The 12326-nt window shown below is 32.1% G+C and overlaps 1 protein-coding gene across 1 annotated transcript in view; it reads left to right on the top strand.

Annotated features, from left to right (window-relative positions):
* Positions 1–2247: 2247 nt before the first annotated feature.
* The window catches only part of LOC132721418 (caskin-2-like), a gene marked incomplete at its 5' end in the record, with an annotated part of 89004 nt that continues 78925 nt past the window's right edge, over positions 2248–12326 (top strand). The window contains 1 exon segment of the mRNA XM_060705722.1: positions 2248–2356. Within this exon segment, the coding sequence (XP_060561705.1) occupies positions 2248–2356 (109 nt within the window).

Genomic DNA, 12326 nt, shown 5'->3' on the forward strand with positions numbered 1-12326 from the left:
CCCTGACAAATATGATATTGAGACAAGCTGTTTATATATATTTTCAGTCCTGTATTATGTTGTATTTATCTCCATCTATTAATAATATTTCTAAGTAATAACCTTTCATAATTGGCAGTTAAAAGTTGAGACTTGAATGTAATAAAATAGTTGTATGTTATTTAATGATTTACATTTCTGTACTGGAATTATAGTAATGTTAACCATCTGGCAGCTCTTATATTATTTATTTGATTGGCAGACAGCCATACAGCCATCATTTGTTTACACCAGCAAACAATAAGCTAGAAACAACAGCTACAAACAGTTATAAAATACACATAATTCATCAAGTTTAGGTCATAATGTATTAAACATTTCCTTCCTTGAAATATTATTGACTTGTATTTATTACATTATCTCAGGTTAGTAATGTCATTTAACATACAAAGTAGCGGCAACATATAGTGATCATTTCTCCGTTGTCTGTCTGGCTCTTTATTCCAATTCTGTTGCATATCATTCCGTCTGTCCGTCACAAAACATATATATTTTGTGACATGGTCTATACTTAATTTGACAATGTCAAATCCTATAGTATTTTTGCTATATCGTCTTTATGTTTACCTCTTCTGTAAGGTATAAGATTAATGCCCTGCACTTCCTCCTTTTCACACCTTTTCCCCTCCCATTATGATTATGTATACATTTTTAGCTCACCAGAGCCGAAGGCTCAAGGTGAGCTATTATTATCAAAGGGGGATGCTTCCGGCGTCCATCGTCCGTCCTCATGCTTCACAATCGTCTTCTTTCTCTCAAACTACTTAGGCAGATTTTTTCAAATTTGGTCTGTAGCATCCTTGTGACAGGTCACACTTGAATTTGCTTTCATGTCAATCCAATTGGCCCCTTTTAGGGGTCAGCAGAGCTAAAAATAGAAAAACCTTTAAACATCTTCTCCTACAGAACTAATTGATGGATGATCACCAAACTTTGTCTGTAGCATTCTTGGGTAGTCTTTTATCAAGTTTGCTAATATTATTTTGATTGGCCCCATTTTAGGGGTCTCTAAGGGCTAAAAATAGAAAAACTTTTAAACATCTTCTCCTACAGAACTAATTGATGGATGATCACCAAACTTTGTCGGTAGCATTCTCGAGTAGTCTTTTATCAAGTTTGCTCATATTAATTTGATTTGCCTTTTAGGGGCCGCAAAAGCTAAAAATAGAATTACTGTTAAATGTCTATATCTACAGAACTAATGGATGGATGATCACCAAACTTTGTCTCAGTAGCATTCTTGGGTAGTCTTTTATCAAGTTTGCTAATATTATTTTATTGGCCCCATTTAGGGGCAGCTTAAGCTAAAAATAGAAATACCTTTAAATGTCTATTTCTACAGAACTAATGGATGTTTGATCACCAAACTGTGTCTGAAGCATTGTTGGGTAGTCTTTTATCAAGTTTGCTCATAGTATTTTGATTGGCCCCTTTTAGGGGCCGCTAAAATTAAAAATAGATATACATTTTAACGTCTATTGCTACAGAAGTAATTGATGGATGATCACCAAACTTTGTCTGTAGCATTCTTGGGTAGTCTTTTATTAAGTTTGCTCATATTAATTTGATTAGTCCCTTTAAGGGGTCAGTAAAATTAAAAATAGAAATACGTTTAAACATCTTTTCCTATAGAACTAATTAATGGATGATTACCAAACTTTGTCTGTAGCATTTTTGGGTAATCTTTTATCAAGTTTGCTCATATTAATATGATTGGCCCCTTTTAGGGGCCGCAAAAGCTAAAAATAGAAAAACCTTTAAACATCTACTTCAGAACCAATTGATGGATGATCACCAGACTTTGTCTGTAGCATTCTTGGGTACTCTTTTATCAAGTTTGCTTATATTAATTTGATTGGCCCCTTTTAGGGGCCACTAAAGCTAAAAATAGAAAAAACCTTCGAACATCATTTCCTACTGAAATAATTGATAGATGATCACCAAACTTTGTAGCATTCTTAGGTAAACGTCTATCAAGTTTGCTCATATTAATTTGATTAGCCACTTTTAAGCTAAAGCTTAAATACCCCAGGTCATGGCATTTCTTCAAATTATTGTTTAAACATATTCTATGCTCAAATATTAGAATATATTGACATTCCAACACTAAAAAGCAGTTGTTTCTGGTGAGCGACTCAGGGCCATCATGGCCCTCTTGTTAAATTAAGTAATGAAATATAGAAACTATGGAACATTTTCTATTTTCAGTGTGGTGTTGATGTCAATAAAGTGAATTCATATGACCAAACTGCCTTAGATATAGTGAACAAATTTACAACTAATCGTGCTGCCAAAGAAATTAAACAGATTTTAAAAGGTAAGAATACTAAATGCTCTTGTTCAAGGTGACAGTAGACAGATAAAAGTCACATGTTTGAGCCAGAAAATTTGTATTTCCTAGCATGTTCATGATACATAATACAATGGTCAGAGGACTCACTCTTAATTAGATAATATGCAGGTTAGATAATCCATGAGCTAGTATCAAGGTCATTGTTAAAATATTTAAAGTTTCAATGTCTCCTCTATATCTTTTGAACTGCTTGCATCATTGTTTGATTTTAGTTACTCTAGTTTTGTAATGTCCCCCATGGGTGTCATACCTATAGTTTTTACTAGCTTGTATGTATGTCTGACCCCATTGTGATGATTTCTAGCTAAAGTTGAAATATGCATCACTTGGGATCCAAAACAGAAAATCCTTGATGAAGTGGGGTTAAAAATCCTTGAAACATTGGAGGTTGATTAGCTTTGTGCAGTATATACTTATTTGTTGTTGTCAAAAACTTTAATGTAGCCCACAATTCAAACATTTTAACATCAAACTTGGCATACTTGTTTATCTTGACCAGGCACATTTGTTAGACAAGGGGGAATCACTCTGAAAGTAATATTTTTAGGACTAATGTCCCTTTTTATTTTAGGATGTCTATACAAATTGGTTATTGATAGACATTGCCCTGAACACCCCATATTATGCTCTTTTTTAATTTATTCAAACATTAAAACATTATGTCCTGTGTTCCCTCTGTAAATTTTGAAAAGTTTAGTTTTATTTTGGAGGTCTACTTAGGAAGAAAACATAATTGTGTCAAATTAAGATGACAACCTGCAGTATGGCATGTTAGATTTATGCACAGTTTTACAATATAACTGCTATATTATCATAGGTGTGGTGTATGATAATGTTATTTATGATCACATACAACATTTACCTTTGCATGTCTCAAATAGCCGAGTCATGTAGATCTTGTTAATCTTTATTTCTTATTTTATCAAAATACATTTAATTATAAGTTAAAGAAAGATGACAACTCTAGTATTAATGTTAGATAATAACTTCAGAAACTGCATAATTACATTTCAAAATGGGGTAGAATGGGCTGAGATAAAAACTTTCTTAGAATTTAAAACAAAAAAAAAGAATTTAATTGAAAAACGTGACAGATACATTTAAAATGAGATAGAGATTGAGGAAAGGGAAGTAACTGTTATCTGTATGATACAAAATCATTTTCAACAAAACAATCAAGCTTTTATGATCACTGCGTCGTAGTTGCGTAAAAAACTTATATGTAGCCAATTTCAATTACAGGGAAGTACAATTTCATGTTATCACATTTTTATATGTAGAAAATGGTGGTCTTGTTTTTCCTGCAAAATCAATATATTTAACTAAATTGATACTGATATATTAAGTATATGAGTATAATCGTTCATATGGCAACAGTAATAAACTACTGTCTATGTCAGATTGGAAGAGATTCAGTCTACATTAGATGGCTCCATACAGTCAATATCTCATTATTTAGTCTAGTGTCTGTACAACTGTGAGGCATTTCTCTACCAATAAATTGACTTATCTTAATGATTACAGAATTTAGAGTTTCTGTATAAAATCTACCTTCATGTTCTAGTTAAATATGTCAGTCATTTTATAGCTTGACTATACGATATATGTATTTGGAGGACTGTCCTATTCACCCTGGTGTGCATGTCCAGATATCAGATTAAAGTTTTTGTGCAGTGAAACTTCAATCAACTGCATCATATGTTACAGGTTCAAAACTCTTGAAGTAATATTTTCAGAATATTCAATAATCTCCCTTTGAAATTATAATATTTCTTAAAAAAATTCTTCTTTTTCACTCTGACTTCTTTATTTCATAAGGGATTTGAACTTCAGACTAACATTTAATTCTTGTCAAAAAAGTAGAAACTTTTATATATCAAAACATCATTTATTGTAAGTTAAATATTAACTGGAACAATTGAAATGGCAGAAATTTGATTGAAACTGCACTTTGGTATACAATTGATATATTAAATGGAAAGTTTATTTTACAGTACATTAATAGTTGCTACAAAAATGTTTATGTAATATGATATAAAATATGTTTATTGCTTTTGAAGTTATTATCCGTGAAATTATATTATAAATTATATAAGTATTTTATTACAGCTGTGGATAAAATATATACAGTGTTCAGATATATAGGTTATACATTTATAAAATGTTTTGTTGATATTCAAGAGAAAGAATACAAACAATTTAACTTCACAAAGGGAGATGATTCTGTGAAAATATTAAAGCTGCATGCCTCCAGATGAGCCAAAACATTTCAATAAAATCATTATTGAGAAAAATGCACTAAAGTTTTAAGAAAGGTAAAAAACATTCAAGGTCCAAGTTATATTTTACATGTAATGTGCGGTTTAACACTGATTTTGCAGTATTTTATCACCATTTTTCTACTGCGTTACAAATGCAGTTAGGGCTGTTTTTGCATATGTTGGCCACTTTTTAGCTCGACTATATGGAGAGCTGTCCTACTCGCCCCGGCGTCGGCGTCCGCGTCCAGATTTTAGATTAAAGTTTTGGTGCAGTAAAATATTTTTCACTATAACTTTGTCATTTCTTAAGGTATCAACTTCAAACTTCAAATATATGTTCCTTATCATCAACCACATCTTATGTGACAAGGTTCATAACTCTAGCACCAATATTTTCAGATTTATCTCCCCTTGAACTTTTTGAATTTTCCTTAAAAAATACTATTTTTTACTGATACTTCTTTATTTCTTAAGGGATCATACTCATACTTCAAATATATGTACCTTATCATCATCCCCATCTTATGTGACAAGGTTCATAACTCTAGCACCAATATTTTCAGATTTATCTCCCCTTGAACTTAGAATTTTCTTTAAAAAATACTATTTCTTACTGTTTCTTCTTTATTTCTTAAGGGATCAACCTCAAACTTCAAATATATTTACGTTATCATCATCCCCATCTTATGTGACAAGGTTCATAACTCTAGCACCAATATTTTCAGATTTATCTCCCTTTGAACTTAGAATTTTCCATAAAAAATATTATTTTTTACTGTAACTTATTTATTTCTAAAGGGATCAACTTCATACTTCAAATATATTTACAGTATCATCATCCACATCTTATGTGACAAGGTTCATAACTCTAGCACCAGTATTGCAAGAATTATCTCCCCATAAACTTAGATTTATTTACTAGATAAATGTTATTTTTTATTTTAACTTTTTTATTAGCTCACCTGAGCTTGCTCAGGGTGAGCTTTTAGGATCGGTGAATGTCCGTCGTCCGTCGTCCGTCCGGCCGTCCACAATTGCTTGTGAACACTCTAGCGGTCGCATTTTTGCCTCAATCATCATCAAACTTGGTCAGGATGCTTATCTAGTTGAAAGCTCGGATGAGTTCGAACATGGGTCATCTCGGATGAAAAACTAGGTCACAAGAGCTAAAAATAGAAAAACCTTGTGAACACTCTAGAGGTCACATTTTTGACCCAATCATCATCAAACTTGGTCAGGATGTTTGTCTAGGTGATAGCTCGGATGAGTTCGAACACGGGTCATCTCGGATGAAAAAGTAGGTCACAGGAGCTATAAATAGAAAAACCTTGTGAACACTCTAGTGGTCACATTTTTGAACCAATCATCATCAAACTTGGTCAGAATGCTTGTCTAGTCAATTGCTTGGATGAGTTCGAACATGGGTCATCTCTGATGAAAAAACTAGGTCACAGGAGCTAAAATAGAAAAACCTTGTGAACACTCTAGTGGTCACATTTTTGACCTAATCATCATCAAACTTTGTCAGGATGCTTGTTTAGATAATAGCTCAGATGAGTTCGAATATGGGTCATCTCGGATGAAAAACTAGGTCACCGGAGCTATAAATAGAAAAACCTTGTTAACACTTTAGCGGTCACATTTTTGCATCAATCATCATCAAACTTGATCAAGATGCTTGTCTAGGTGATAGCTCGGATGAGTTCGAACATGGGTCATCTCGGATGAAAAACTAGGTCACAGGAGCTAAAAATAGAAAAACCTTGTTAACACTCTAGTGGTCACAATTTTGACTCAATTGTCATCAAACTTGGTCAGGAAACTTGAATAGGTCATTGCTTGGAATAAATCGAACATGGGACATCTCGGATGAAAAACTAGGTCACATGAGCTAAAAATAGAAAAATCTTGTTAACACTCTAGTGGCTACTGTTGTGATCCAAATATTCTGTTAATTGGTCTGAAAGTTTTTTTTGATGATTTCTAAGTCAAGATCAAACATGGGTCATCTTGGACGGAAAACTAGGTCACACCGCCCAAATATGGAAAAACCTTGTTAACATTCTAGTGGTCACATTTTCGACTCGATTATCATCAAACTTGGTCAGGATGCTTGTCTAGGTAATTGCTTGGATTAGTTCGAAATCGCATGTGAAACTAGGTCACCGGAGCTAAAAATAGAAAAATCTTGTTAACACTCTAGTTGCTACTGTTTTGATCCAAGTATCCTGGAAATCGGTCTGAAAGTTTGTTTTGATGATTTCTAGGTCAAGTTTGAATATGTGTCACCTGGGTAAAAAACTAGGTCGCACTGCTCAAATATGGATAATCCTTGTTAACACTGTAGTGGTCACATTTTTGACTCACCTGTCATGAGACTTGGTCAGAATGCTTGTCTAGGTAATTGTTTGGATGAGTTTGATAATTCAGGTGAGCGATCTAGGGCCATCATGGCCCTCTTGTTTTTAAAGGTATCTACCTCAAACTTCAAATACTTATTCCTTATCATCAATTACATTTTATGTGACAATGTTCATTACTGTTGAAGCAATATTTACAGATTTATCTCTCTTTGAACTTAGGATTTTCTTTAAGAAATATAATAACTTCTTTATTTTTTAAGGTATCTACTTCAAACTTCAAATATATATTTCTTATCATTACACAAATGTTGTGTGGCAAGGTCCATAACTCTAGCATGATTATTTCTAGAATTATTCCCCTTGATCTTGGAATTAATGTTAACAAATGTTATTTTTTTACTATAACTTAATACATAATTATACATAATTGATTTTCATTCATAGTTTTGTCCTCCTTACTGCGTCCAGTATTTTATTAGTCGAGCTTCGCTGTCTCCTGTGACAGCTCTTGTTTGTTATATTCGTGGGTTGTAAGTGCCGATTGCAATATGTAAATTACTTTATTTGTTCACCTCACATTATTTTACTTTTAAATACATTTTCAAAATTTTTATGAAAATTAACATAAATCTGGAGGCGTGCTGCTTTAAATATTATTTAATGAAGATCTATGTGATAACAGAAGAAAGGCAACTCTCTCACAAAGCAGAGAAGAAACACATATTATTTGTTTTGACTAGAAGTCCATTAAATCAGGTACCTTATTATCAATAAGTGAAGAATTTGAACTTGTTGAAATATATACACATATATATTAAGATCTTTCAAGGAGATAAAATTTCTATTTTTAGGTATAAATGAAATATTTTGTTCAAATATTTTTTCAATATTTATACATGATTGAAGTAGGAAAAATTTTGTTGTATAGGTAATTGATTATAAGATGATATCATGATTGTAATTGATTTATAGTTGAAGGGGTATACTATTTGGTTAATGTAGGAGGAAAACATTTAATTTGTTTAATATAATTGATTGTATCGAATATTTTGACATATGAACTTCATTATTTTTGTAACAGTTAGAATATAAACTACATTAGGAAATATAACTGATTACACAATAATAATAGGACCATAGATTTATAACACTTTCATAGAAATAAGTCAAATACTGACTAAGGGTAATACACTATTTACATTAATATAGACCAAAAGTCATAGATCTGACATATTATACTGGACCTAGGACCATCATATGATTTTAACATTAACATAGAGTATAAGTTGTAGACCTAACATTAACACGGACTTACAGGCACAAACAAAGACCTAGGACCATAGATTAGAACCTTACACATAAAGGAAATAATAATACTGACACAAACTTACACCAAGATTTCCATTTCATTAGTATTGTAAACATCCTAAAAATTATGTCCCTTTTTCAATTTACCTAAGTAAAACTTCTTGTTATGGTCCAATTTTCTAAAATTTTAAAGGTATTCATGTCAAAATTGGTCAACTTACAACAAAATACAATGGTAAAGATAAACCTAGAAAACAATAAAATCATGATGTAAGAATTTATCCAGAAAACACTCTAAAATGAATAAACCATCTTGACCAAACATAACTGAGTTGTGGGTTATACTTGTGTTTTATTTATAAGGGTCATGTCATGTGACATGGTGACAGTTGTATTCTTGTCTATAAACCTGCAGTTACTGTATTAAAGTCAAGATAACTTGTGAAAACTAGAGGCTTTATTTAAAATAATGGATGCAGTGTAATGTCTGCAAATAGGTCTTGTATTATACTTACTTTGTCATCATTTTGAAAGATAAGTTGCTGTAATATACACAATTCATTCATTCTTTTCATCTTTTTAAGAAAATTAGAAACTACATGTAGTACCAAAGCTATTTTAGATAGTTCGTTATTGAATTATTTATAGGAATTCAATAGAATAAAAAGTTTTGATAAACCTTCATGTAACTGATAAAAGAACCATGTACTAGATATATAATTGGGTAAGAGTTTGTATTAAGATATCCGTAATAGACTAAGATAAATATCATAGGATTATTTCCTGTTGGCCTTTTGTAATGTATTGATGACATGAACTGATCAATGTTAGATTTTAATGTCTGATTTACCTGTAATCTAGGTTCATTAAGTGTAAATCATTTAAACTCCATGTTGATCATGGTTGTCACTATTCAAAGAAGTTGTGCTGGCTACACTCATACATTATCCAACATATCATTATAGTTAGAACTGAGCCTTTTCATTTTTATTTACATTGTCAATGTTGTACTATCATTTTGTAAAGGAATGCAAATAAATCAGTGTAAAGTGTTTTATACCCTTATATCATGATAAGAGATCATGTTATATCTAAATTCACCATAATGTAGTGACATAATTATGTTCTTTATGTTCAAGTAAAATTGTTAACATTTGTTTTTCATGTTGGTTATATGTAAATTAATCAATGTTTAACATTATTATGATGAAAAGCTTTTCATGTTTAGTATTTTTGCAACAGTATAATGTTATTAGCTTGACTATTTGAAGCATAGACTCATCCCAGCGTCAGCATCACACTGGGTTAAAGTTTTTACTTGCAAATCTGTATTTCCAAAACTACCGAATTATGAACTTATTTGAGTGGATAAAAGGCACAGAATCTAACATGGAGTTTGAAAGACTAAGGCCCTTTTTGAATTTTGAAAATTCTACATTATCAAGGCTCATGTTTACTTTCAAGCTGAGCACACTGACCTACCAACAGCTCTTGTTTTGTATTCTGTATTTGAGAAAATATAAATTATTCATTATATGATATGAGATTGATATTTTTTCGTACCAGGTTTCTTTGATAATAGAGTTTATTGGTATTTTTTTCAACAATTTTGGGACCAAAATAAAGCCGAAACATACTTCATTCAAAATTGTTTATTGAAAATTTACAATTGCCAAATTGTAGTTATTGCATAAGAAACAGAGACATTTATATAATGTATTATTTTGTGTTTACCCTCCATATCACAGCAATGATTATCCACATTGAATTTACCATAGCACACTTGTTTAACCAGCCATGTTGTCAATTAGTTTACCGGTATATCCACATTGAATTAACCATAGCACAGTTTAACCAGCCATGTTGTCAAGTAGTTTACCAGTATATCCACATTGAATTTACCATAGCACAGTTTAACCAGCCATGCTGTCAAGTAGTTTACCAGTATATCCACATTGAATTAACCATAGCACAGTTTAACCAGCCATGCTGTCAAGTAGTTTACCAGTATATCAACATTGAATTTACCATAGCACAGTTTAACCAGCCATGCTGTCAAGTAGTTTACCAGTATATCCACATTAAATTAACCATAGCACAGTTTAACCAGCCATGTTGTCAAGTAGTTTACCAGTATATCCACATTGAATTTACCATAGCACAGTTTAACCAGCCATGTTGTCAAGTAGTTTACCGGTATATCCACATTGAATTAACCATAGCACAGTTTAACCAGCCATGTTGTCAAGTAGTTTACCAGTATATCCACATTGAATTAACCATAGCACAGTTTAACCAGCCATGTTGTCAAGTAGTTTACCAGTATATCCACATTGAATTAACCATAGCACAGTTTAACCAGCCATGTTGTCAAGTAGTTTACCAGTATATCCACATTGAATTAACCATAGCACAGTTTAACCAGCCATGTTGTCAAGTAGTTTACCAGTATATCCACATTGAATTTACCAGAGCACAGTTTAACCAGCCATGTTGTCAAGTAGTTTACCAGTATATCCACATTGAATTAACCATAGCACAGTTTAACCAGCCATGTTGTCAAGTAGTTTACCAGTATATCCACATTGAATTAACCATAGCACAGTTTAACCAGCCATGTTGTCAAGTAGTTTACCAGTATATCCACATTGAATTAACCATAGCACAGTTTAACCAGCCATGTTGTCAAGTAGTTTACCGGTATATCCACATTGAATTAACCATAGCACAGTTTAACCAGCCATGTTGTCAAGTAGTTTACCAGTATATCCACATTGAATTTACCAGAGCACAGTTTAACCAGCCATGTTGTCAAGTAGTTTACCAGTTTATCCACATTGAATCAACCAGAGCACAGTTTAACCAGCCATGTTGTCATGTAGTTTACCGGTATATCCACATTGAATTAACCAGAGCACAGTTTAACCAGCCATGTTGTCAAGTAGTTTACCAGTATATCCACCTTGAATTTACCAGAGCACAGTTTAACCAGCCATGTTGTCATGTAGTTTACCGGTATAAGTTGCCAGGAACAGTTACTGATAACTTCTGTACATACCAGAGCAGAGGTACAGTGTGGATGATTGTAGAAATCTCAAGATTACAAGGAAATGACTTGTGCCATCCGGGAATCGAACCTGGGTCGTCTGATTCACAGTCCAACGCTTTTAGCCTATTGTGCTAGCCTGAGACGGCTGTTTGTGTAAAAGTACACTACCTTATCACAATTTCAATTGGCCTCTTGTCATTGAAGGATGTTGCTTAGTGCCAAATTTGCTTGTCATATCAGAATAATGTGTTGCCACTGGCCCATTACCTTTATGTCATTTAAGACCTGCAGTCCACTATGTTTGTTGGGGGAAATTAATGTTTGATAATTTATTTAAAATGATAATGTTGTGCTAATGACATGAACCTATTTATATATACATAAATGTACAGTGTATTTTACCTTAACTTGTATAAATGACTCATGTCCCTGTATATAATATACAAATAGACTTGTGCTACTCCACAGGTATTTAAAAGTGAATTTTAAATGTACAGGACATTTCATTAAATGGTTTCTACCTGTGAATTTTGATATTGAAAGTTTTGCATGAGATAAATAAAATGTTAAAAAATGGACAATGTTCTTATAAATATATGATCAATTAGAGTTGACTGAGGTGTTTGAAATCTTTTTATTTAGTAGATCAAGCATAGCATCATCATCATCATTATCATCATCATCATCATCATAGAATCATCACCATTTTTATCATCATCTTCATTATCATTATTTTCATCATTCCTTATCTTCATTTTCTAATTATTATCATTGTACTTCAAAAAAAGCCAGAGACTGGTCATCAAAATTAATGTCGAAATGTTTATTGTTATACAAAATGCTGATAAAAGATATTTAGCCATTTTAAATTTTGTTGGTAAAATAGTTAGTAGTATTTGTTCTATATTACAATGTACATTGATTTTACGGTCATATAATTTGTAGTGCTTTTT

The sequence above is a fragment of the Ruditapes philippinarum genome, unplaced genomic scaffold (genome assembly GCF_026571515.1).
Source record: "Ruditapes philippinarum isolate M1 unplaced genomic scaffold, ASM2657151v2 ctg1538_1_1_1_1, whole genome shotgun sequence".
NCBI lineage: Eukaryota > Metazoa > Mollusca > Bivalvia > Venerida > Veneridae > Ruditapes > Ruditapes philippinarum.